General features: G+C 43.0%; 1 protein-coding gene across 4 annotated transcripts in view; it reads right to left on the reverse strand.

Moving 5' to 3' along the window:
• Positions 1-10272: 10272 nt before the first annotated feature.
• GOSR1 (golgi SNAP receptor complex member 1) overlaps positions 10273-27569 on the reverse strand; it is a 31545-nt gene continuing 14248 nt past the window's right edge. For all 4 annotated transcript variants that reach the window (XM_068655759.1, XM_068655758.1, XM_068655760.1 and 1 more), the window contains exons 7-9: positions 22370-22399; positions 13749-13831; positions 10273-12448 (exon numbers count right to left, since the gene is read on the reverse strand). In XM_068655759.1, coding sequence (XP_068511860.1) covers positions 12324-12448; positions 13749-13831; positions 22370-22399 — 238 coding nt within the window. In that variant the 3' untranslated portion in view covers positions 10273-12323. The remainder of the gene's footprint in view (positions 12449-13748; positions 13832-22369; positions 22400-27569) is intronic.

Here is a 27569-nt window from a genome sequence, read left to right on the forward strand (position 1 = left end):
TTGCACTGGAGAAAAACTCCTCAGGACCAGCCGGACACGGAGGCTCCGTCCCTGCTCTCCAACAACCTCCTGACGCACTTTGCAGCCTGACCCTTTGCGAAGCTTTTGCCAGGAGGCCCTTGGGAAGCTGCTCCCTGTGGCGTGCATGGCCTCACTCCGCCGTGCCAAGGAAGAGGCCGATGAGCCCCAGCCCTTGGTGGCACCTCACACAGGATTGCGTTACGAGGAGCAAAGCCCTGGCAGAACCCACCCTGAGACCACCGGGACCCAACTTTCCTCCTTTGGGCTTTGAACAAGGAAACAGAAGCACACCCCTTGTGATTTTTTGCCAATTCAGTGCAAGAACCTCGCTGGGCACGTCCAGGCACCACTGCTCCTCTCCTGAAGTTTGTTTTCAGGGCATGGATGGGCGATCATGAGCAGTATGTCACAGAAAGGCTTCTCCTCCCCGTCTCCAGCTCGTTGCCACCTGCTGCAGCCTCCCCTAGGCTCCCACCTCAGCATCAGGCTTTCTGTTTCCAACTAAAACACGAAATCCTCAGGATTTGGCCAGCTTCAGCCCCCAGCAAAGCAGGGAAGAGGCGAGCTGTACGCGGCGTGGTGGCCACCCAGCCTTACCTGGCAGCGCAGTGCGGCTGGTAGGAGGACAGCACGCTGAGGAGATGGAGAAGGTGGGAAACGCAGCTATAAGCGAGTCCGAGTAGGAGTTGGGATCGACAAGTGTGAGATCCTGGTGGGACAGAACCATGCGGATCGGGAAGGAGCCAGCGCATGGAGCTGTGAGACCACACCAGCACCCAGCCTCCAGGGCTCATCACCCTGGGGAGGTTCAGCAGGGCCCAAATGGGCGAGGGGATGCTGGAAGGACGCACTGGGAGGGATTCAGGAGTGATTTGCAGATGGGCTTATCGTCCTACCAGCAGCTGGGAGGATGCGGGGAGCAGCACGGTTCAGCCGGCTTCTGGCAACGCAGCGTCTGGCTGGGGAACGCCCGCAGAGGAGACCAGAGGGATTTTAGCACAAAGGGAGGAAAACGGCAAAAAATCTGCTCTCAGTTTGCTGCACCGGCCATGCCCTAGGGGCTGGTCCCACAGCTTTCTCTTTGAATCCCCCAGCCTTACCCCTTGTTACTGAGCACAGCCCAGAGCCGCAGACCAGGACCCACCTCGAGTAACTGCAGGTTTAAAGTTCATTTTCTTCCCGCGTACATCCTTTAGTTTTGGTGAAAATTTGGACTGAAAATCCCCCTGTTTGGGCACAAGCCAAAGGGTGTGTGTGTGGGGGGGAGAAGCAGCCTTTATCAAAGTGGGAATATTTGCAAAGCATTTGCGAATGCCAGTAGGTAGCAAAACTCCAACCTAGAAATACCCACGTGGGATACAGAGCACCAGGAAGGGAAGGTGTGCGGTACCCCAGGGCAGCCCCTCACCACTCCTGAGCAGGGCCACGCGCTCCCAGGCCCTGCACAATGGTGCCAGGGCAGGATCTGTGCGTGGCAGCACCTGGGGCATTCCCCCTGTTGCTGTAACCACGGACGTGCACAGCCTCAGCCCCTCGGAAGTCCAGCTGGAAAAGTTGGATCCGCAAAGAGCACGAACACAGCAGGAATTTCGGCCGGGCACTTGGGTTTGCTGATAGGTGTTTCTTTCCCTGCAGGACGATGTGGTATACCTGACATACTTCCTTTGTATTTCTTGGCATGAGAAAAAAAAAATTAAAATGTAACATGCATGGTCACAGCTGAACTTATTTCTTCTGTCTATATAAGAAAAAAAAATAATTAAATTTGAACTAGCCATTGAATCATCGCTTCTCACTCCAAGAGCGAGCAGCTCAGCGGGTATTTGGGTGCAGTGGGTTGCAGATACACACACAAGCAGCTGGCAGCAGGCAGCAGCACGTCAGGGAGCAGAAGGGACAGAGCCCAGCCCGGTGCTGCAGAGAGGAGCGGTGCTGAGCTTCTTGGTGAGCACGGCCACCGTGGAGGTGTCTCAGCTCTTCCCCTCCCACAGCCAGGGTTAGGGATTCATCGCGCCCATGCTGCAGCATGGTGAACAGACTGGTGGGCTGTACCCAAACCTCTCAGCCTCTGGGGGGGTCCAGGAAAGCTTTGCGCTGCCTGCCATTTTCGTAGGCAGCGTTATGATAAATACCTTTTCCTTCCCTATCAAGCTGCAGTGTTGGCTGGGGAGGAGGAACACCCCCCCTGCTGGTACTCAAAGCAAGAGAAAGGTGCAAACACAACATCTGTAAACTGCTGGGCACACAGCTCCGTTACCCTCACGTGCATCTCAGGAAGCAAAGGAACCATAATCAGCCCTGGATCCACCACAGCCCAGGGCTCTGAGCCCATGCTCAGCTTGGGGTGCCCAGTAAGAGGCCGCTCAGCTCCGCAACCAGGCTCAGTCCTCGCTTCATGCCCCATCCCTTCTTCCACAGCACGCTCTCTACCTCCTACTGGGCCCTGTAGCTTGCTGATACGTGAACAAATTAACCCTATTTCTTTGGTGTGTCTGTTCCTTTGAAAACTGCAGGCCTAGCTACATCTGCTAGTTCTCACTCCCGACTGCCCCCCTCGCGCTGCACCAGTGCTGATATTTGGCTTTGTGTAGCAGGGTGAGGATTTCAGCTGCTCGAACTGCTCTCAGGTTTTAGGGATCACCACCCACGAACGCTTAGAGCCAAGCAGCTCCAGCCTTCCCCTCTGCTGCGGCTGATCCCATTTGGCACCAAGGTCAGGCTTGGCGCGAAGCAGCCTCCCTTCCTGCCTCTGCTCGCCCAGAAGCTCTGCAAGCTTGAGCCTGGTGCCAGGGAGGTCCAAGGAGCCACCTTTGTCTGCTTTGATCGAGAAGCAACTCAGACAGTTATAAAATTCCGTGTCATTCACTTATTCTTCAGCAAAACCAAGGGCCCCATGCACAAGACTGGACAGTGTCCCCAGTGGGGAGAGCTTTCGAGGAACAGAACCAGTTGGCATCTCAGCACACCGATGTCTGAGGATGCTTTAACCCCATCTTTGGCCTTGTCACTTACTGCTTAAGAATTCCGGCATGCAAGAAGGCTGAGCAGGAAAGGAGGATATTTTTGTCCTGGAGGAGGAGAATCTTGCTAGCATAAAAAAAAAAAAACAACACGCAGAGCGTGGAGAGATCTCCCTTCAATGGGAGCATCCCCCGAGCATCCTGACCGTGTCACTGAAGCAGCTGGGCAGATGCAAGCTGCAGGCTTCAAAGACTGAGGCTGACAGCCTCTGCTCTGATGTTTCACTAAAGAGCTGGGAGTGCCAAGTGCTTTAGCCTCCTGTTTTATTAATACGCTGCTCTGATGGCTCATGTATAATAGATACACCAAGGAACATCAAGAGGTTTACATCCCATTTCCATGTTGCATATGGTTTCTACTAAACACTATAGGCTCTCCATTCACCTCTTTAAGTTTGTCTTGGCTAATGAATTTGCATGAGTTTGGGGGGACAAAAAAGGGACAAAAAGTTGGTCACCAATTCTTCATCTGGTTTCCATGACTTTGCTGCACGTGGGAGCTACAAATTAAGCACAGGGAAAACGAATTTGCTCTCTCATAACACTGGATGCTGTTGTAGAAAGCGCAGTGAAGGGCTTGGCACATTGCTTGTGGGGTGACCGAGCCAGAGCTCAGGGTGCTGCAGCCACCCCAAAACCAGGCAGGAGCAGCGTGCAACCATGCTGGGCGTCTGAGCAGCGCACAAACACGTCTGGCTCTGTTAAATCACTCTCATCTGCACAGACACGAGGGGCTTGGAGCTCAAATCTGGGCCAAAACAGACAGATTGTACCCCAATCTCCTCCCTCACAGAAAGGTAATTAGCTGGAGATGTTAAAACCGAATTAAGATTGCCACCGAGGCAGGCAGAGCCGCACGGCAACGGCTCGCTCATCTGCACAAGGCTCTCCACCAGGAGCCTAGCTGACCCCACAGGCACAAGGCAGACATTTCCATCACGTCCCAAGCTTATATTTTTTTAAAATCTGACATGACATATTCTACAAACTTGGTAGAAAGAGCGGTGGTTAGAACGCATATGACTGAGAACAGAAAAAGGCAGCTTGCGCAGCTAAGTACAAACTGCCTCAGCAGATCAGGGCACTGCTCTAAATCGGGACCTTCCCCTTCTGGTGGTTACTGCTGGATGCCTCAGAAGATGAAATCTCCCACCCTGCAGGCTCTAGATTACCTAAAATAGAGTCATGGGGATTTCTCCGTGAGCCAAGCCACCTAGTTTATGAGCTAAAATGTGAAGACTGATGGTCCTCATTGTTTCCAGCTTAGCTGTAAGGTTAGATGCTATTCTTGGTCAAGAGCTGCCAAACGTTGCTGAAGCTTGTTAGGTTGTTTGCTTTAATAGCACACAGCGTGAAACAAAGACGGGAAGTCTTCACAGCAAAATGCCTCCTTCTGCTGAGCTCGCTGCATCTCGCTGCGCCTTGGAGAGGTTTAATTATAGGCTGCTGGTTCTAAAGCATTTTCTTCCAATTGTTTGGTCTCAGGTCCAATCCCCTAAAACCCGTATGTTACACTCCTTCCCAGCGAGGATCGATGCAAACCGATCACGTCATCAATTTCATCTGGGCAGCAGAAGGAAAGAGGGCAACTCAGCCCCTGCACCCTGACAGGTTCAAAGCAGCTGGGCTAGGGCAGCAGCAAACCGTTAAAATGATGTTGGGAAGACATTTAATCTTTAAAGGATGCTCTATTTAGACCTCGATTTTGTTTTCCACATTGCAACATGTACAGAGGGTATAAGTTGGAGCTCTAGGAGCTGAAGCAGCAGCAGGGGGACACACAGGCTCCCCCCCTTCCACTCCCAGCGCTGCCATCAGCACTGTGCCTGCAGAGGGGCCAGGGCTCAGCCCTCGAGCCCAGGAGCATCCTCACCTCGGGCAGGGTGAGGAGCTCAGCCCTGGGTGCAGCTGAGCCGTGGTGGGAGCTGCACAGCTCAGGGACGTTCAGCTAGCAAACACACAGCTGCCACAGGAGGTGGGGATTTTCACAGGCCAAATACATGGACCTGAGTGAAAGGAAAAGACCAAAAACCAGAATCCCCATGGCAGCATCTTTCACACTGCTCCTTTCCTCTCCCACAAGAGCATAGCCCCAGCTGAATATTCCTGGACAAGAGCAGATGAACTTATTCATCCCCCCCAGTTCCATTTATTTAACTCTGAGACAGAACAGAGGTTGAAAAGTATTTACGTTCCCTGAAACGCCTGGAAACTCAGGGAGAGGTGGCTGCAGACCTCGGCCCTGCTCTCAGGCACAGACCAACCCCGAGGAGCCATCCCTGCCTGCAGAGCCCCGTTTATTTCGGGAGGGCAGACACACCAGGGCTGATGGCCCTCTGCCTCCTCACAAGCTGCGTTTCTTTACGTAAGCGAGGCGTGCTTTTAGAGGCCTGACTCACAAGCCGCCCCATCTCGGTAATATTTTAGAGTAAATTTAGCACTACTGAGACATGCCCGACCTAGAGGGAACTCCCCTCACGGCCTAAGTGGGGAAATATCCAGGCCTGCCCCGTTCTGTGCCCGACCCGCCAGGCGCCATTCGGCCTCAGGAGGCCGGGCCCAGCCCGGCAGCTCCAGGCCTCTGCCACGGTCCGGCTCCATCACTGGGTCATCACCAGCCTCCAGCAGCCAAGAAAGCCCTTCCACAGTCCTGTTCCTCGCTAACGTAGTGAATGTTTGTGTGGCAGCAGCTGGACCCACCCAGGTACACCCCACCGCTGTGTTCACGATGCCTTTTTCCACCTGCAGTGTTCCTGAGCACCCTGCAGAGCTCCAAGAAAAGGCTCCCTCAAAAATGTGATGTTTCAGCAGCGTTTCACCCTGAGAGAAGCCAGCTCAGCACAGGTCTGCAGCCTGACAGGGCTGTAACAGACTGACGCAGGCACACATGCCAGTAACACCATCAGTTTCCACAATACAGCTGGCAGCTAAATGGGATTTGGGTTTGCAGCCAGCAGCAAGGAGCTCCCAGGTTTTCCCATGCATCTTTAGAAAGACAAAAGATGAAGAATATTCTCCCACAAACCTCACACCAGACAGAGGGGTATAGGCAAGGAAGATAAGAAGAGAAACAAAGCATCTGAAGGCACCGGTCTACCTGTTTGCAGCACTGAGGTGGGTATCATCCATGAGGCTTCAGACAGAGCTCCAGGCGTGGTTTGGATTGATAAGCTTCAAGTATCTCTGGGACAGCCTCTCTGGACTTCAAAGTAAGGACAAATTTTTAGGAGATGAAAATCATGAGAGCAAAAACTAATTCATGTGTTTGAAATGTCTGCTTGAAGCCAGACACCCAGCAAGGGAGGAGGATCTGAAGGGCAGCAGAGTGGAAAAAGCATCACAAGATGCAAAAACCTGAAAGGACTCAATCAGAAAAGACTTCTTAAAATCACACCACTGGCAGAGGATTCACAGGGCGTGAAAGGGGAAAGACAACAGGAAAATAATACACAATGAGGGAACTGCAAACACTGCTTCAAAGGCAGAGGGACTGATCACAGCCAGGGCTTTCCGCCTGCTGTACTCGTGCTGCCAGAAGTGGGTTAGCAAAGCCTCGGGGTCCCGTTAGGAACAAAGACCAAGGAGGGCGGCAGTGACAGGAAGACACGAAGGAGGAGATGAGCGCCAGCACACAGGCGTGGAAGCCTCAAACAGCTTGCAGAGGGGTGAGATGAAGGCTTTTGCGTTCAACGAGCACATCCCTGACAGTGCAAGCAGTCTCTGTACCTGCAGCCCTCTGTTCTGTATAAAGGAACATTTGGTAAATGTTGAGTTTTGAGCCTTTCAACAGAAAATCTTCAGTCCATACAGCAGCACATATCCTGCGTTCAGCCACACAGATAAAATAAAGCCACTCCCGTCTCTCCTTATGAATTTCTCATGGCATGCTCGGTTCCCTCTCAGCAGGAAATCTGCTCAGGGAATCACTCCAGGACCAAAGGGGCAGAGCAGAGCTGATCCATAATGCACAAAGAGCCCGAGGTTGTCAGGAAGGACAACAGTTTGCAACACAAACAACGGTACTCTGGGAGGTGGATGGTTAAAAATATAAATCTTACGCTTGTGCCACTATGAATTATTGACTGTACGGGGAGTTGGAAAAAAGGATTCAGCTCCATTAATAATTTACCTTCTAATCCAAGCGAAGATGGAATTTTATGCACCACTTATTACCAGCGCCGCTGCTGGAGGAATGAACTGCACTGACCGCTGTCAGGAGGCAGAGCCGCCTCTCCGTTTGCAAAGCAGTTTCTGAAGTTAGCTCTCCAGCTTGAAACATCCAGCCTAAACCTTCCCTTGGGAAAGGATATGGTCATTCCTGAATATTTAGGAGGCACATTAAGGGCACAGAAATTCCTCTTTAAAGCAGCATCACAGGCACAGCACAACAGTGCTGACAGAAAGCTAAGGACCTCTCCTCGCTCCGGCTCTTACGCAGATGGGCAGGTATCACACCACCACCCAGACTTTGTTTGAGAAAATAAATCTGAATGACATTGCAAAACGCAGCAACCAGTTACAGAAACACTAGATACGGATGAGTAGAGGAACCCCTTCCAGTTCTTTGGGCACACCACCACCTGGTTTGAACACACAGGGATGGAGGCTATGTGTTGGGTAATTGCAAAGAAGTGCTGGGTAATTGCACACTGCGACACAACTTCGTTGTGAGTTCTTACAACTGCGTGGTCTGTGTTCAAAGTATTGGCTTACTTTGGGATTTGTGTTGTCATTAGAGAAGGGGGAAAAGGTATCAAGGCCCAGAGAAGTTTATTAAAAAAGGAGATGGCGAACACCCCAACACCTTTACAACAATGTCAGTTTTGGTGTGCATTTGGGAATTGATGTCACATACTACGGATATACAGAAAACTTCTAAAAGCTTATTCTTAAAGAAAACCATCCTTGTTTCTTTCTGCCAAAGCACTACAAAACATCATCTTACTACATTCAAACCCTTCCAAAGTGGATGCCTGAAACAGAAGGCGAGAAGGGGGCTCCAAGAACACACAGACAGGAGGAACGGGTTCCACCAAACTGAGTACCTGGGTCAGGGAATGCTCCTACACATCTGATTATTTAGCACAAAATTAGAGAACAAACTTGTGTACATTCAGTGACAATCCCAAACTGGACAGATGAGTTATCAAATCTTCTCTGCATCTTCACAGAAGGTCGAGTAGATAAAGATCATCATGGGGAAAGAACCAAGCACCTTGCTTAGAATTCTAATTTATTATTAAATTACATATCAAAGCTTTTTAAATATATACAGAGAATGCACAATAGGTGAAAAAAAATAATTACAGATACAATAAAACAAGTTTCAAGTAGCTACATGAAAAGGAGAAAAAAAAATCAGAAAATGTAATCAAACTAATTTACAAAAGTCTGCATTGGGATGTTTTGTGAGAAAGTCGTGTGTGGGTTTTGTTATCTTGAGTGTTGATTTCAACTTCTTTCCTCACTCTGTAGCAGACAGACCAACAACCACTTATATATTCAGGGCTGAAAGCATCACACTGGTTTCAAATATCCAGTCAGCACATCAGATATGGGCACCAAGAGGATTTCACCTGGAATATAGCTCAGTTTTGTCTCACTGTGTTTTTCATTGTAGACTCTTTTTAGATTGCTAAATAGGTCCACTGCTCTGAAGGACTGCAAAATCTAGTACCGTTATTAGGAGTTTAAGAACTATTTCTTCCTTCAAGAGTGATATAGCTGTTATTTGAAAAAAGAAGGAGAGATAAAAGTTTTGGGAAAAAAAAAAAAAAAACACGTAAGAAAAGATCATGCATTAAATGATCTTGGGAAACAAGCTGCTAGGTTTAGGGAACTAAAACAATCCTGATTGAGTCTCACAACCAGAAGTGGTGGACCAGCCTCCACTCCCTGCGTAGCAGTTTGGGGGGAGCTTCAGGAACACAGTTCCTCCGAGAGCACAGCCCTTGAGCAGTTGACAAACTTATCTGAAACTTTCACATCACCTAAAAGAACTCCTACTTTTGCTGATTCATTTTCTACACCCAGTGAGAAACGACTCCTTCTTCTCACAGCGATCTTAAGGCTTTCCAAAAGAAATTACTTGTAAAGCTACAAACAAAAAAGTCTAGTTGATTAAATTCCTCCTGGTTTCATCACACTACAGCACACCGTGATATCCAAAAGCTGATGAACTCAGAATTGATTTAGAAAAACGTGCCTCCCCAAGGAAGGGCAAACTCACCCTAGGAGAAGCACCGCGTTGCTTGGTCCCAGGTCCCTTCTGGGTTGGCGAAGCCCTGCCTCCAACCTTGCTTGCACACCCTCCAGCAAGAGGCAAGGATAAGCTTCAGCTGTGCTCTGGGTTGTGGCCACCCAAATGCTCACCACTTGAATGTGCAACACCTGGTGCTGTCCCCATGCCCCCTGTGCTCAAGCAACTGGAGCACAAAGATCAGAGAAACACATACAAAAAAAAAAAAAAAAAAAGCCTAAAAATATTTGTGTCCATTTGGGGGATCAAAAGGATCTCTTGTGTTCTAATGCTTACCCAAGGGGTTGGTGGACAGGTTTAAAGTTGGTGTTTGTGTACTGGCAAGAATAAAGAAGAACTTTAAAAAGGAGAAGGAAACGACGTGCCCTGCAGAAACGTGGATTTACTCACTTCATTTCTATGGCTTACTAACAATTTTCTCAGCACACTTCTGCTTGGATGAGTTTCAAAATTGTAGCTTTGCCAGGAATTGCAGAAATGAGAATTCTTTAAGGACTTTTTATTCCTTAGAGCAAGAGGAACTATACTGAAGAAAAAACTTAGAGAACATATCTAGCAATAGGAGACGCACAAACCTGTATTTTGGAATTTGAGATTAAATGTACAACCCCATTTTCCTTTTAACAGTCCCTTGTCCCACCTACAGGTTCATGTTATCAGAGACATTCAGGAGAATTATTCAGGAGAATTAGCGAGTCTTTCCCCTTTGGCTATGTGCAAGCACATCACTTCAGAGAGCAATGCAAAATGCCCACTCACATAGCTAGAGGAGAAGATAATGAAAGGGAGATTACAAGATTAATTAAACGTATTTTCCAATGCAAAACCAACATAAATAAAAACCATAGAGGGGTTGTAAATACTGAAACCACTTCCAGTAAAGCTTTATCAGAGATAATTCAGCATATTTCTATTATTTTGTACTAAAATATATCAGTTCCTCCATAACATCTTCATGACATGAAAAATCAATCATGTTTACATATTTATTATAATCTACACATTTTCCATAGCAGCTTTATCACACAATAAGATTAAATATATGCACCAAATAATCAATTAAGTCCAGTAAAAAAGACTGATTTTAAGATTAAGTAAATGAATTTATTTACGATACTGCAGATCTTATACTGCCAACTATATAGCGATCAAATCCTACAAATCCTAAACAGAAGGACAACTGCTGATCAGGGTCCTGTGGGGGTGGAATCAAAGAAAAAGCATCAGGGGATATGAGGTTTGATCTCCCAACACACAGATTCATTAATAAACTTCCTTTACCCATCAAGGTTTTCCATAAACCCTTTTAATGAACATTTTATTTCAAACCAGGAACATTCCCAGATCATCCAAATAAATCACCCTTTATTTAAAATACGAGCCCCACCATTTTACATGTATCCATTCCAAACGCTTTCGAATCCCAAATGACAAGATGGCTGATTAGAAGTCCTCGTAGACTTTTTAGCACAAAGTTACTACTCTGCAAATAAGCCTTCAAATCCATACAAACATTTTAGGCGCAACAGTGTGGTTTTGCACACTAGACAGGCACAAGTCTCTATTCCCTCCGACAGGTACTTCACAGACACTATAAAAAGCAGTAAAAATATCGCGACTGTCCCACTAGACTCCATTCCAGAAGAGAACCCGGAGACTACCTGGCATTTGTGGGTAATGGCATATATGAAACCAGTTAGAAGCACTGCAAATTCACTGCGAAAAGAGTTAATCAAGTTCTTAGAAAGAGATTCCAGTGCCTCAGTTTCAATTTAGTGGGTTATGATACGACAGATGGAAAAAGAGACGTTGAGAGAGCAGAAGAAATCTGTAACTTGTGAATCTGCAATATCAAAGCCATTCCTGACATCGGTTTTGTTTATTGACACAAACACAACAGGGTTCATGTTCCATGTCTGGACAAGAAACAAAAACTTCCCCCCAGATAATGGTAAATGAAACTTGCCTCACCATTCATACATTCAGCTCTTTACTATGAGGAGGCATGTCCCAAACTTTTGCACTTAGATACATTTGCCTCAGCTATAACCATCATAATTTTAATTTCCAATTGACAGTTTAGATTATATCTTACTTACAGTGTAAAAATATTAATGCTATTAGAATAACTTTATGTAAATTACAATATAGGCTTTTCAATCATGTCTTTATAAAGACCTTTATGATGTCATCCAGAATCCAAGTATTTGCACCCAAAAGACTGCTTTCAGGTGAACTCATGTTTGGTCACGTTTCAGATGACTGAACACTATGGTAAACAGCTGCTAGGACACTGTGCTCCCTTTTTACAAAAGGGGACTTTTTAGTCCCTTTAAAGCCACAAAAAAAAAAAAAAAAAAACTATAAATGTTCCTCAGAGGGTGGTTTATTCATATTCTGTGCAAAAAGTGAACTGAACAATCCTTTTTTTGAGGAATTTGCGTGAAGCACAGTTTTCACAGCACAAATAACGCAGAAATAACTAGTATCTCAGCCATGAGTTAAAAAGAATTACAGAACATGTATTTAGTAGTAGAGCAACCTGATGGCTTAAAGCTGCAATATTCTTCTCATAGGGCAAAAGTGTTCAGTACTGTGCTCGGCCTAGCGGGGCAGCAGGCTTCCTGCAGCTTCCACCCCAGGAAAGCCTAACACTTTCTCCACCTACCAGCCAACAACAGACCTCCAGCACCACTGAGCACAGCAGCTGTTCTACTGGTTTTGTTAAGAGTCCTGTGTTTACTTACCTTGCAGTGAAAAAGGCAATTAAAGAGAAAAAAAAAAAAAAAAAGACCATCTAATTTAACCAAAGGAAGATGCATGGCAGGGAAGGAGAAACACTGCAGCTTCAACCCAAAACCAGTGTCACAGTTTATCATCCTAAACTTTAGACATCATGCTGATACTCCCAGCCACGAAGAGCAGGCTGTTCCAAGTCTGTCTCTTCCCCCACTCACTTTTATTTGACTGGGGGGGGAGGGATGGTGGTGATGAGTTTAGCAGAGTCCACGAGGGCACATCCATCAATGAAAAGCATAGAGCAGCAGTAGGATGGTACAGATACCAATGACGCCACCCAAGATGAAAGAATCTCGTCGTTTCCGAAGGTTGATCCTTTGAATCAGGCTGTTCACTGCTGGAAACCGATCTTTAGGGAGGCTGAGTCAAGGTCATATCAAAAGCCAGTGTTTTTATTAACAAGCCCCAAATTCTGCATGTGGAAGTCGGCAACATTGCAAGAAATGCAGAACTACTCCCAAGCTGGAGAAAGCAAATGCAATTAAAAACAAAAACTTACAGACAGTTAGCAGGATTTAAACTGTACTACTACTAATCAGACAATCAGAGAAGAGAGGTGACAGAGCAGCTCAGAGTTCACATTTACATAGAATTTAGTATTTGATCACCTAAATTACCAGTGCTTGATATAATCTTGAATGTGAGGCTTAGCTACTTTTAATAACACTTGAATGAGAATGAAAAAAATAGAACAACTATATATAACATCTGTGATATTTAATGAAAGTTAAAAAAAAATGAAACTTAACAGTTACTGGTGAAGGGAACAACCAAAGGCATTTGACAGAGAAAAGCATGCACGTTGCATGAATATGCACTATTCCCTGTATAGAACAAACAACTCCTCCTACTGTAAAATCATAATAATGCAAATCTATCTTTTAATGTACAAAAATACAACAGCCAGCAAGATAATCAGTTTCAGAGTTTCATGTCTTTGGAACCAAGAATCCTTTAAGGCCAAAGCTTATTGAATTTTTTTTGTTGTTGTTCTTGCCAGTTGCTAAAAACTGTAATGAAATTTATGGCTCACCAAGATACATCTCTTCAGGATGTGATCTGTCTAATCAGATGACACTAATGCTGCTTGGGCCCTTATGACAGAGAAGAAGGAGTAAGGGGGAGAACGACAACCGTGCATGACTTGACAACCCGGCACATACTTTTAGCCACAAGCACCAAGTATGCAGAGAAACCGAGGAACCACAATCTTACTGTCTGCAAGACTGTCGGGTCATGAGTACTCGCCTGTAAACCATAACAAGTAGCAATCTATGCCAAGCTTTAGCTCTGGACAATCTTGAAAACAAAAAAAGCAAGGTATTACACTTTGAAGAAGATGTATAGCAGGGAAGGCCATTAAATGCTGTTGCAGATCTCTATGTGAAAATTAAAGATACTGATCTATATACAGTGCACAAAGTTAAGCAAAACCAACTTGTTCACCACATTCATCATTAAGATACTTCACTTAGATTAAGAAAGTGACACTGGGGAAAAAAGCCTATTTGTCACTAGTGCCAAGAACACTGTGGGCTATACAGCCTTTAGCATTGCAAAGCGTTTTGATCCCTAAATGATGTGCTGAAAAAAATGTTACTATACCTCTTCTTGTGCTCCGGCAGTACAATTTTTTTAAGAAAGGATACTAGCCAAGGTATTCATCTTGCTTTGTATTGACTTCAACATCCCTCTCTGCGAAGTCATATTTTCTTTAGTTGCCATGGCGATGCTGGAGAAAGAAAAGAGTGGATCAAGTCGCTGGTGCTAAGAATAATCTCCAGCTACAACAACAGGAAAGCGAGCAGGGAGCACTCCTTTAGAGAACAATGAATGAGGTGAAGCAATATGAATGAAACAACATTTTTTTCCATTAATCTCTATCTTTTACACTTAAATGATTTCTCTTTTTTTTCATATAAACCATTAACAACTGAAAACACCGATTTCTTGAAAGAGGCAGGCTTTTGGGACATCTCCTCCCCAGCCCCCAACAAAAGGGATGTTCCATTACAAGCACACCTAACGGTAATCTTCCAGCCTAAGGTTTAAGTTCAGAATTTTGTTTTATCAGAAAAGCACCAGGCTTACTTTCACTCCAGAGGGCATATTAACATTCTTTTCTACCATCAAGATAAAATTACTATAGAAGTATGACACAAATAAGAGCTGCTTCACTATTAAAAATCAATTTACAAAGGGAATGTGCTGGTTGAGAGGAGATGGAAGGGCAGTTTGAGAACACAGCTCAGGGAGCTTTACACAAAAGGCTTCTGAACACAGTCACTGGGTCTTTGAAGACCTTTGAACACAATGAAGTGTTGGGGTTTACTTTGTTTGACTCAGGATTAATCCTGTCCTCTCTCCAGGTAAGAGGGCAAAGCCTGGATTCTCCTGTATTCATGTCCCAGCAAGCCCAACTTCACTGTTTTCCACAAGCTGGAGTTAACAAAGCTGGTGTGAAATTAAATCATATCAAATGATACTTCTTTCATAGCACAGATAAAACACATTTTTGAACTTTGGTCCTAATTAAGAATGTCATACATGGGAATACCATTTTTCACACTCTGCTTCTTTAATAATGCACAGTCCAGTTGTACGTACTTTATCCAAATAAAAGAACACAACACAGGTGAATATAAAATAAAATTTCCCATTTCAAACTATGCTCTATTTCATTTAAATAACATATTTACATGAGCATTTTAAACAAATAGTCAGCTGGCTTTTTTTTTTTTTAAACATTTCTCTTCAGCCCATAAAACCAACAGCTATGCAATGAAAATCGGAAGGGTATGCTATTACTATATAGCCCCAGGTAGTATTTCACATAGCTGCTCTGAATGCAGTAGCTTTGCCTTGACAAACACCCTCATTCACATAAAGAGAAACAATATATAAAAGGTTAGGTTCTGGAGATGCAGCGCTTAAGAAGGAACAGCAGGAGAAATACTGCTCTCCTCAGCTGGCAGCAGTTCAGAGAGAAACAAAGTAGGGCATAAATACAACATTGCCGGATAAAAACTCAAAAAAATGACACCTATATTGCTATTGACTATACTTACATGAATAACAATGATTAAAAGAAGTGCTTGGAGAAGTTTCTAAGCCTTAAATATGGAGGGAAAGGGTTCTGGGAGAACAAAGTTAAGTGGAACAACATCACCACAGAGAGAACTGTGAGAAAAGGGAACTAAAGCTGCCATCTCCCAGGAAAATAAATGGATAGGAGAACGCATCGTTTACCAAATATACATATCCAGCCTTCAAGAGCATTTTATGCTTGCTCACACTTGGTTTCTGTACCCAAGCACGGTACAAAAATCAGTTAAAATGATGAAACACCATTTGTTCAGATGCTAGTACTAATATACTTCAGCTGACGTGGCATTTTGGTACGTGGAGGTAGCAAAGCCCCTCGCCCATCTTGGTGCACCTTCCCGGGTAAATCTGGTAGGAAGAGGCATGCACACAGACTATTTCTGCACTTATTCAACATAGCATTGGCATTCCTCCCATTTTTGTAACGAAGACCACTTGGTGTATTTCATTGCAGGTTTCTCTCTGAACAAATTTCTGACATGAGCAGCTTTGGACCACCTGACATAGCACTGGCTTTTCTACTAGGATGCTACAGCCAACAACGTAAAAATAGCTGGCAAAACCCAGCAGAGCCAAGCCTAACAATTGTCCCTTCAAACCTGTAGCAAGAAGTCAGCATCACAATTCACAGACATCTTAAGGAAAGAGCTCAGATCAATGAGCCCTGAAGGATTTCTGGAGCTGCAAGTTCATTTGGGCTCCTTTCCATTCAATCCACCCGCTCCAGCACAAGCTGCCCCTGACATACTACTGTCAGCCTTCATATCGTGTGCCAGGCAAACGTAAAAAGATTCTCCCCAAAAGTCTGTACTGCAAGGCCTTGTGAACAGAGTAAGATGCACTGACAAGGCAGATTGATCAATTATTTTAAGGTTACATTAGCATCCAGGTGAACTTGAACCTACAGAAGGATCTGGGAGCTTATCATGCATAAAGAGAATAAACAGTTTGAAAACATGCAGGCAAAAAGTTAACATTTCGAATCAGCATCTCTAGGAGATTTAACATGTTAATAGTGTTTTGAGGTTTTAGATTCATTAAAAACAAAAACAAAAACAAAAAACAACAACAAAATGGAAGCTTCTGTGCACAACTAATAAAAACCTGCAGCATTTTGTATTTTTGCATTTTTTGCTTCATACTTTTGAAGTGCCGAATCAGCAGAAAGTGAAAATGGAGCTCAGGGCTAACTGGAAGCAACAGGGCTTGCAGCTGCCTCGTTGGTGTTCAGATGGAGCTTGCCACAATCAGCTAACCACGGCCCTTCATTTGCGCAAAAAGAACCGAAAAAAGCCTGCAAAGCTTCTCCTCTTAAACCATGTAAGTAGTGACACACAGCAAGTTGCACGTGCTTGGTGTTGGGGATACCCCAACTCACCTGACCCATGAATGCAACCGATTTGATTACACAGGAGACCTTTTTAGGACAAAGTTTGTCCTTTTTAGGACAGAATTACAAGAAGAGAAAGTGAAGATTAGGTAACTGGAGGAACAAAAACCAGCATTGCTCACTGCCTCTACCAACAGTGCATGAGAGTTTAACGAACAGCAAGTCAGAGAAGGTGCCAACAGAGATTCTCAACAAAAGAATAACAGCTGTAGATCAATACAGAAAAGCAGTCACGATCTAGGGCTGAAAAAAGGGGCTACAAAATTAGAACAGCAAATATACCAAACCGCATCCTATGTGAGAAGATACAGCATTTGACAGATTACATATTTACAACTCAGCATAGGGGTCGTTTAGCTTCCTAAAGTAAAAAACAAACTCACAAAAACATTGGGTTTGTTATTGAGAAAAGCACTCAGTGAATTTGGAATTATTAGGCACTGAGCTGGAATAAAAAGACTTCATCGCTGTACACAGGAAAGCTTGCTCAGTAACCTGCAGCTTCTTATCTTATGCCTCCACGCCGGCTTGATACTTGTCCAAATGAAATTTTAATACATCATCTCTCAATGCACTCCTGAATTAAGCCACGTGTTTTCGTAAGATGCATCCAAAGACTCATTAAGGCATCCATTAATTTACAGAAGTGAAAATACGAGGTGACTGCCAGGATATAAAGTGTTCCTGAGACACCTCCAGCATGCCTTTGGAAATGGTTCTAGCAGATTATGATGGAATACAGGGTTCAAGCTTTAGTGTCTGATGAGAAAAACTGTCCATTTCTCATAAAAAGGCACGATAGAACTGTTTAAGTTTATGGATGACAAGGTTGGAACCTTTTTTTTTCCCTCTCAGGATTCTGAATATGTTAGCACAACGGGGTAGTTTTACTGATGTGCTTTGAAGAGAAAAAAAGTAACAATTGCCATTTTTAAGGTTTACTGTCATATGGTCATTGTGATGTCCACAAACAAGAGGCTGACTGGATGCTAGCTGCCATTCAGAAATCAAAACTCAAGTAGAAAGCACCGTTCTGCATGTATAATTTGATTACTCAGAACATTAACTGGTTTACCTACTAAGCCTTTGTATTTGCGAACCTGAGGCTATTAAATTTAAGCACTACCAAGAAGAGGAAAACACACGACTCTTCAGAGCTAGTCCCCCGACCGGTCTTTGTACAGTCTCAAGTATTTAGGCTTCCTCATATCCTTCAATAAACAGTTTCACTTCCCTTCCCATCCTTAATACATGCTCATTAACTCACTATTACCATTTCTTTACTGACAAATGCTTTTTTTTAAATAAAAAAATTAATCATTTTCCCTTCCCAGTACCTGTCCCTTTTAGTTGCTTGACACAGTAACAAGTTATTCCTAGAACTATAATTATTTTTTTTTTGAAACTTCTATTTAACATTTACGACAACAGATTATATCCTTCTTACTGGAATCTATTATCTCTTTCCTACCTGTGGAAGATCCAACTACACTAAATTATTCAGCAGTACACTGAAATAAGGTTTAAAGGCACACTTTTTTTTCAACGTAATGATGATCCCTTGTTGAGACATTCCTGGAAAGTGATAATGGATTCTGATCCTCCAATTTTCCCAAGCTCCTTTGTTTGGTTCCTTATTTCTTCTTAACTGATGATTACCAGTCACAATACATTTCTGCTAGTCCATGTCACAAGAGTGGAAACATTGCAGAAAATTAAAAACTCCAATTGTAACCCAACTATTTAAACCATAACCCCGTGCCCTGTGTTCATGACAGCACGTCCAATGTTAGTCTCCATTTACAAATGTAATATAGAAGATAAAGAAAATCATTTTTATTGTACATCTCGAGCTTTCTGTTTCAGTTTATTCAGCTGATTTAATTTATATCTAAAGGTGGAAACAGACAACTTTTTTCCACTAGTTCACTGTTGTGAACAGTGTGACGAGGCAGACCTGCAGCTTATCTACATGCACAAGAGTGTTTATAATGTATGGACAGGTCTCAAACAAGAAAGAAACGCCAAATTTATCTACTTCACATATTTCAGTTTCTCTCCTCTGATCCAAAAACAGTCTGTGTATAAATTCAGACCATCTGCATCAGTGTCAGGTGATTCCAAGATGACCCTGACTTAACAATTCACTTGGAAATAGCACGAACTATTCTCAGCGCGGCACTGGATTGAACTACCAGAGATGGGTGTAAACCAAGTTCCTAAAACCAGATGGTATTCTGCCCTCTAAATTTAATACTAAAGTGCTGCTCATATACAGCATTAATGACTGCTGCCGTGCTGGAGGAATCTCTTCTGGGTAAGCCTGGGGTCACAACCACAAAGAGCCATCCATCTCTTCCATGAATTAGCAAGGGGTATCTCAAATTTCTGCACTAGTAGCAGTCTTTCCCCAAAATTTCACTTACATTAGTTTGGCCTTGAATGTTCAATAGTGCTGTAGGTATGTGAGCAACCAAATTTGTCTTCAAAAAGTCTGCAGTTTTCACTAGCGTGAAAAATTACACAGTAATAAACATTTCCAGCCATTATCGAATTCAAACTAGTCTAACATGCAAGCTACACTTTTAAAGCTGCTTGACTTGGAAGCCAAATGTTTTTACCTAGACAAACATTCAAGCTGTTGGGTATTTTTACTCCACATAGCAGCCATATATACACAGCATGTTATCAAGCAAAATGTACCAAAAGTCAACTCCTTGTTTCATCCGTTGAGGCAGCTCAGTCAAATATATATTGGTTCAGAACTAAAACAAAACTCCAAAGGAACAAGACGTGTTTTCAAAAATCAAATAATTTATGTGTTACGGGAACTTCTGCTTCATTTTGTACTCCATGAATCATACTTGCTCATTTAAATTCATGACAACATCTGTGACTAAGGGAATGGACTCTGTGACTATGCATAGAAATGCAAGCTCTACTTTTAAATTGATAACAATTCTGACTAGATTGCTTATTCTCTGTGTATACGTATATATATTCATATATACACACACGCATCATCTTTCAAATTACTTTAAAGCTTATTTCATCTTTTGATGAAGGCTAAAATGAAAACAAAAGGAACATTTCTCCAGAAAAGCACGTGATTTTGCCCAGACTCTGGAAGGCTCTTCTGAAAACAGCTGAGTCTCAAAAACTAATTCATACCTTCCCATTCTGTAAAGGCAGGATTTAATGCTATTGAATTTTTCCCTTTTATTAAATCCTAATTATTACCCAAAGGAATACCCTAGTATACATGAAGATTTTTTTTTCTTTATTTAATCCATGGGTTTGGTCCAGCTTCTAAGTGGAAGCGTAGTAGTCCAATCTGTTAATATAAAAATCTGACAAATCAGCCTCAGTCAGGCTGATTATTATAAAACCAAAAGAACCGACCACACTACACGGGCAAAACTATAACAAATTTTCAAAGCGAACCAACCTAAAAATACAAGTTGTTGGAAAACAAGAAATAAATCATTTGCTATTCTGAGAAAGTGATAATGTTTGAAAATGAAAACCTGAGAACACCAAACAAATTAAGCAAAATCTATGCTTATATTTAAATATGCCCAAGACAAGTGAACACTGTTCCAAAAGAACTGCAGTACAAACTATCACATCCCACTCCTTTCTGGAAAGAAATATGCTGCAGTAAGAACCTGTGTCACACAATTCATTTAAAAATTGATTTTAATTTTAGCACTAACAAAACATCTGAATGACAGCCCTACTTGTCACTTAATAATTTCAGCTGAGGTACCCCTAAATTCTCTTGCAAGTATGTTTGGTCCCGTGGAGGAGCCATACACAGGAAAGTCAGGATCTGCACTTCTTCAGTTCTGTTCTGTGCAGAAAGGCAGAGCAGGAGCTTCACAGTTAGGGTTCTCTGTGGGGTCACCAGCATGCAGCTTACCAGCAAAAGCCACTGCACTCACTGCAAAATGCTTTCCAGTGTTTAGAGTGCTGCTTAACAACAACTCCTAAAAAAATGCAAAGTGATCTCATAACTTCCTGAATTACACCCAAATAATATGAGTAATGAACTATAGCAGATGTAGCTCTTGAAGACAAGACAGCATTAAGCGCCAGAATGAGCTAATGATGTCTCACTTTACTCAAGGAATTCAAACAGCTTCCCCTCCACAGTCCCATCGTTTCGTTGGTTTACAACAGATAAAGCAATTGATAATCAGACATCGAATAAATTTCTATCCGGTGAATTCACTTAAAATGCAGCAGGGTTTACCGTCAATTAACATCACAGCTGAGTACTTGCAATTACTGGGGATGGAGAGTAAAATTTTAAAAAATCACCCTGGCTTCAACAGAGACAGAATTTAACTAAAATAATATAACGTGAAATTACATTTCCTGGGCAATGTAGTTACCAAACAAACTCTTCTTCTACAAAAATAAGCGTAGAACATTTTGGGCAACAGCCACAAGAAGTTCACTTACAACAGATAACACGCGATGCAAGGAGTGCTGAAATCCAGCCTCCTAAAACCAAAGTTCATCTGCTAACGGGAGGAACGCTTTAATGGCAGCAAGGAGCTCCCAGCCGAGCTTCTCAGGGGACAGGTCATCATGAGGCTAGGCAAAGAGCTCAAATGCTACATGTTCGAGTCATCTTGCAGGACAGAAAGCTCAGAAAGTCATCACAGGCCTTTTAATGCCTTCGTTACTGGAGTGGCAGCAAGGAAGAGATTCAATAAATAGTGAGTGTTTTTACAAGATGGAAAGGTAGGGCTACAAGCACGGCAATAAAGGAGAGGACCTTTAATCAGGAAAAGACTGGAACCCAAATAAAACAAAGACTCACAATAACTGGGCTAAGTTTGGCAAATACGAGGCTGTGGAGACATCGTATCCACATTTTCAGACATTATTGTGCTGACCACTTCTGGCTCATCATAGCACATTAATGTAGTGGTTTAACACATTCTTCCACCATGTTAATTATACTGAGCCCACTGGATGTACTTAAGCTAGCCAGACCTTAATGGACACAGAGCCTTGCTGCACCTCTAATTACTCATCTTCATCACTTCTGCCAGTACATGCATTATCTGAAACCGTATCTTGCTTTCTTTCTTCCTCTTTTTTTTTAAAGCAATAATCTAAAACTTAAAACCATTAAGTCGGCACTCTGAATTATTGGTTTTCAAAATCCCAGAGTTCAATGGAAGACCAGGAAGGGCACAGATGATAGAAGCAATTTATAATGCTATGGTTCTAAAATTTCTAAATCAGTTAGAGAAGGCAGCACTCCAGTATTCAAACAATGCAAAAAAAACAAAAGATAAGTAACTATACAACAGTAATAATCATTCAAGTCCGTAAGGTAAAAGCTCTTACCAATATCAGCTGCATATTAAGAAGCTGAACATGTCAAAGGATTACAGGAAGTCATGCTGCAGAAGACTGTCACTATGAGAAGAAACAGCTCCACTACTGGAATAGACCTTGATATTGATAGCTCAACCCAAGATTTCTTTTGCTCAGTCACTCCCATTGTTTTTAAAGAAGCTATTCACTTTCGAACATAAACCTACATTTTCTAAATTAGGATGAATAAAATATTTAGGCAATATGATTATGTCAATACTGAATAGCAGAAATAAAACCCCATTTCATTGTAATACTGCGTACGAGTTACAAACAATACAGTTATTGTATAAATAAAATGACTGATATCTTTGGACACAGTTCAGTGTAAACACTGATTGTATAGAAAATAATGAAAATTAGTGAATTCATTCCTACCTTATTGTTTCTTCTATCAGCCGATCTGAGCTGAAAGCCAAAAAGAAAAAAAAAAGTTAAAAAAAGGAATGAGCACAAAAGTATTTTTGACCATTACATCAATGATCTCCATGACACAATCCTTAACAAATTTGCCCTTAGAGTATTTCAGGACTCTGTCACTTTTCCCTACAACACAGATGTGGTGGATATATGCAATCAGAGTCTCTGGAGAAGATGCACAGTGTCCCCTACCGCAGCACCGACTGTATGCAAGAGCAGATGCTCAGGAGAACACGAACTACCCTGCAGACAGAAAGGTGGAATGAGTTCCTTAATTCATGGTTGATTAATGTTAACTGAGCCCAACACATTCAAGATACCCAGGACAGTTTGGAAAGGAGTATTAGAGAAGGAAGTACCTCCTATTTTTGGTCTCTAATCCCAGTCCTTCCTTCCCACCCCCTCAAAAGAAGTAATTATAAATAAAAGCTGAAGCTTGGTTCCAGGTAATAACATCTCAAAGCACGGCCTCAGAGCTAGTTTACCAAGTATTGTTTCAGGGTGGTTAGCAAGACAAGCTTTTTCTATAGTAATACCAGCTGGATGAGAACTAAGTGATGCTTACAGGAAACAGAATCCACATCGTGTGTAAGAGAAAGACCTCGCTTACACGTGCCCCTTCCCACTGCTGCCACACACTGATGGTCTGTGCAGCACCACTGGGAAAAAGAGCTGAAATACAGCACTGCAGAGACCCCATCGTTAAAAACAGGAGTGCAAGGTTAAGATGATGAACAGGATCCTCAGAAGACGAGCAATTTTTCTGTACTTGCTGCTCTTTGCAGCTTAAGGGGAAATCAACCTGAGGGAAGCAAGTTTGCTTCCAGTATTGAAATGGGAATTATTGCTGCCAAAATAAGGTTAAGGGGGCATGACGAAGGGCACGACCGTCCTCCTCCTCCATCCTCTGTGTCCCAAGAGCTTTGCCAGCTTGCGAAGGGGAGGTCTCAGGAGCAGCAGCACGACCTGCAAGCTTCCATCACGCCCAGCAGCGTGGAGACCCGCGGCGGAGCAGCAAGCTGTGCAGGGGGTGTGTGGAACCTGCTCGGGGGAGGGATGCTGATGGAACATCCCTGTTTGTCTGCGGAAGGAGTGACAGCTCCCAAGTTGCTATTTCTGAATAGTCCACGGCTTGAAATTTGGAGACAGCACACGGCGCTAAAAATATTTTGCCCAAGTTTGAGTTGAGAGGGACTCAACTGGGGCAGCGAACACCAAAAACACAAACTGGAGCACATCGTTCTGCTCCCAAAACGAAGTCAGGCTCCGAAGAGTCAAATCAGCTGCAAGTTAATCAGTTTAATGAAGTAAAACCGTTTTCACTCACTGTGTGGTGTGTATTGCTACAAGTACAGAGAACTGAAACGCCAGAGGCACGCGTACAGAATGAACACAACCAGCTGCAAGTCCCATGGGATCTGATGCTGCCCCCAGGTCAAGCAGAACAGAAAAGCAATGTCTTAAAGGTTTCTGTAATTGCTCAATCTCAGATGCACAATTAAACTGAGAATGTTATTTCTGTACACACATACCATCTCTTAACAAACTGGTGTATTATGTGGCCAGAGCACAATAAGCTACAAAGCCACCCAAACACAGACTGAAAAGCAAGAATGTTGCACAAGAACACACCAATTTTTATTTTTTTTAAACATATTAATAACAAAAGGAGTTATCATGCGTGTAGCCAAAAATAAGATGCACATTCAAATTCTGTGGAACAAAACTTTGCAGCAGCAAGTTTGTCCATTTAACTGATGAAACTACCACACTTTCATGTTGATGAACTGAAGGCGACAGGGAAGCTGAACACAATCACAGACCTTACGTGAACCAGGATGTTCTCCAAGGGTTTCAGAGCACAAAAATTAGGCCCTTCAGTTTTCAGGAGAGACACTGCTGTTTATCTTAAATAAAGCAGCAGTTAGGCAGTCTTATTACTTAATCAAAGAAGTAAATCCAAAAAGTATTTAAAAGCTTCAGATTCAATCATAATACATTATTTTGTTTGTATGTATGATACACATGCATAAAAATAAAGACTTAAATGTGGCCATCTGTACGATGACGACAGGTAGCAGTTAATAAGATGTACAAACATCTTATACCAACAAACATCTCAATACCAACAAACAGATTAGATGCGAATGCCAACACAAGACATTTAACTGGTACTTGAGTCACAATATTGATGACTCTCCACTTACGTGGCAGTCACACCAACCACTTAGAAGGATGAGCACAGCATGTGAATTTTCTTCAGAATGACTGCTACACAGGTAAGAGCAGATTGAACTCACTTACATATTCCACTTAAATAAATAGCTGCTAAGGACAGAGATTTACTAAGCACATCTTTCGTTATGTTCTTCCTACATCATCTTTTGAAGGTCCTGAGAGTACGCCCCAAAAAAGGCTCCGCTTGCAGGCCTCCAGCAGGGATACAAACTCCTGCAAAAAAATGACAAGGCCACGATCTATGCATTTTCCTGCTCCTCAGCTGCCGAGAGATTAAGAGGTATTTTGCTCATTGAAATTTTGGTAAAGACAGCGTGAGCAGGAACAACATTTTTGCGTAAAAATCTGTGCATCACAATCCTTTAGACTTTTGTTAAACTTAGTGCTTCTGCTTAAACTCAGCTTTTTCAGGAAGCCAGATGTTCTTCTACAGGCAGTAACGTGCACTCACACAGCATCGCAGTCTTACAAATCTCTTGGCAAGTGCTCACTTACAGCGATATCCAGAGAGGAGCAGGCACTTGATTCAACACTTACAGCTCCCAGTTACAGAAAACAACAGCAGGTTTCAGGAAGACCAGGAGCCACGGAGACCATACGGCACCAAAGCAGCACCCAGGTGAGATGAGTACAGAGGAAGTTTGTGGCTCTCTACATACTAATACCCCATTTCACACAAATAGTTGTTATAAATAACGTTCCTGTGGACATTACCTTATGAACCTCCAAGCCAGCAAGCAGTTGTTCTGGGCAATATTAATGTGAGCTGCCACACGTTTCAATAAGCTATGTGTTTTCACCGGTTGAGGCAGGTGGCACTTGGACAAAGTCATTTAAAGATACTGTATGAAGGGAATGCTCGAGGATGCTGAGGTAATCACCTGCTACAATCAGTGGCACAGATCCAACAGCAGCCACCACACATATGGAATAACCAGGCCTCGGTGCAACGGTTATCTTCAGAGAAGATCGTGCAGTTCATCATTTAAGTATGCAGACAGTTAAATTAATCCAGAGGAAAAATTAAGTAAAACATGCTTCTAGGATAGACAAATGTGTCCATTACACTGAGCTTTTGAAAATAAAGAAAGCATTTCATTTCCTTTTTTTCTTCTTACCCCCACCGCAGTAGTTACATTTGAATAATTCAGATGATTACTTCGGTGAGGACCGGGCTTCTCCCACACCCACAGATCTTACAGCTGACTTCCTAGTGGACATCTAGTACCCGAACTTGTCAGAGAAATAAAATACAGCTCTACGGCTCCTCGCACACCACTCATTGCACAATGCACTTCAATCCCTTCAGATAAAATTAAGGGCAATGAATTTCAGGACCAACATTATAGAAAAAAGAATCTCACTGCAAGATTAATCAATAGCCTTAGCTCGCTCAAGCTGCTTGCACTAAATCTTTTTTATTTTCACAGTCCTGGATCAGCAGGCAGCGTGGAGCTTTAAGGAATGCAAATATCACAGAACGTACTTGATACTCTAGCACAAATACACAGCCTATGATGAAGCAAATTGGACTTGTACAGTCGGTTATTTCCACCATAACCATTCCTATCTCACAAGTGAAGCACTGGGCACACACACACAAAAAAACAGCTCCAACTCATGTTTTTGCTTGCCATCAAGATTCTGCATCACTGAACACATTCAAAAGATCATTAAGCTCTTTACAATTTTAGAATATATTTTTTCCTGTGATAATGAACAAGATATTCCAGATTTGATAAGCTTTATATCAAGCTTGCTTCACTTTAGTGTCCAAGATAGCAAATTCTGCTGGATCTGCTTAGCTCATTCGGACAGCCTCCCACAGCTGTTAATGAAGACAAAAATTGTTGCAGAAGCCTACTCATTGTGTGGCATCCAACACAAGAGCATGATGAGACAAAAAACCTTAAGATATGCAACACCCAAAGAGAGAACAATTTATAGTAGAGGACCATGAAAACAACACAAAATTCACTGCCGTGTGTTTAGTAAAGAGCAGAGGAAGCACCTGCCAGGAGCGCGCAGCGTACAACAGCAGAGAGGAAGAACACGTCTGCCTACAAAGCAGGCATCTTAAATTTCTAGAACAAGAAGAGCAGATTGGCCAAAAAATGAAGACCTGATGTAAACTGGGTATTGTTTGGGATGAACAGCTGGTGTACAAAAACCCTTCTGAAAGCAGCGAGAGAAAAGTTCAAGTACCTACACAAGCTGCCATCTCCTGCGGGTTCCCTTTGTACGTTAATTAGGGCACAGATCTGGATGCTACAGAGATGTGATGTTTTCAAACTATCTGTTGCAGGAGCCAAATGAAATATGAGTCTACAACAATCAAACAAAAACCAGCACAAGCCCGAGTCAATGTATAGATTTGCCCCAAAGGAACAAATTGTTAACAGCATCACACTTGCAAGCTTTAAGCATATAAGCAAGCTTATTTCTGCAGATCATTGTACTGGGCAGCGTGATGCTCAGCAGTCACTTTCAAGAAGAAACAGGAGTAGCTGCAAGATTGGAAAAGAAAAAAAGCACAATAGCACATCACCACATTGCTTTTAATCAATACAAGCAATTTGTTAGATCTACAACAAAAGGCACTGCAACATAATCCATTGCTCTAGGCAGAAGTTAACCAACATAATTCGGTGTTGAATTTCCTTCCAGATGCCTCACATACACCTTGTACACGAGCAAACAACGTGCAAGAGGTTAGAAGCAGGCTTTTCACAGGACAAAGGATTTCCAGGAAAATAAACTAGGGGCTGATAAAAAAAAAAATCATTAAAGCTGGACTCCTAGCTACACCACTGAGTAAATACCTCAACAGCTCATCAATTACAGCAAGAAAAGCCTTTTGAATTGGAACTTAAATCAACACACACCTTCTCTGCAGCTAACACCTGCAATCATGTCTACG

The sequence above is a fragment of the Anas acuta genome, chromosome 19 (assembly GCF_963932015.1).
Source record: "Anas acuta chromosome 19, bAnaAcu1.1, whole genome shotgun sequence".
Taxonomy (NCBI): Eukaryota; Metazoa; Chordata; class Aves; order Anseriformes; family Anatidae; genus Anas; species Anas acuta.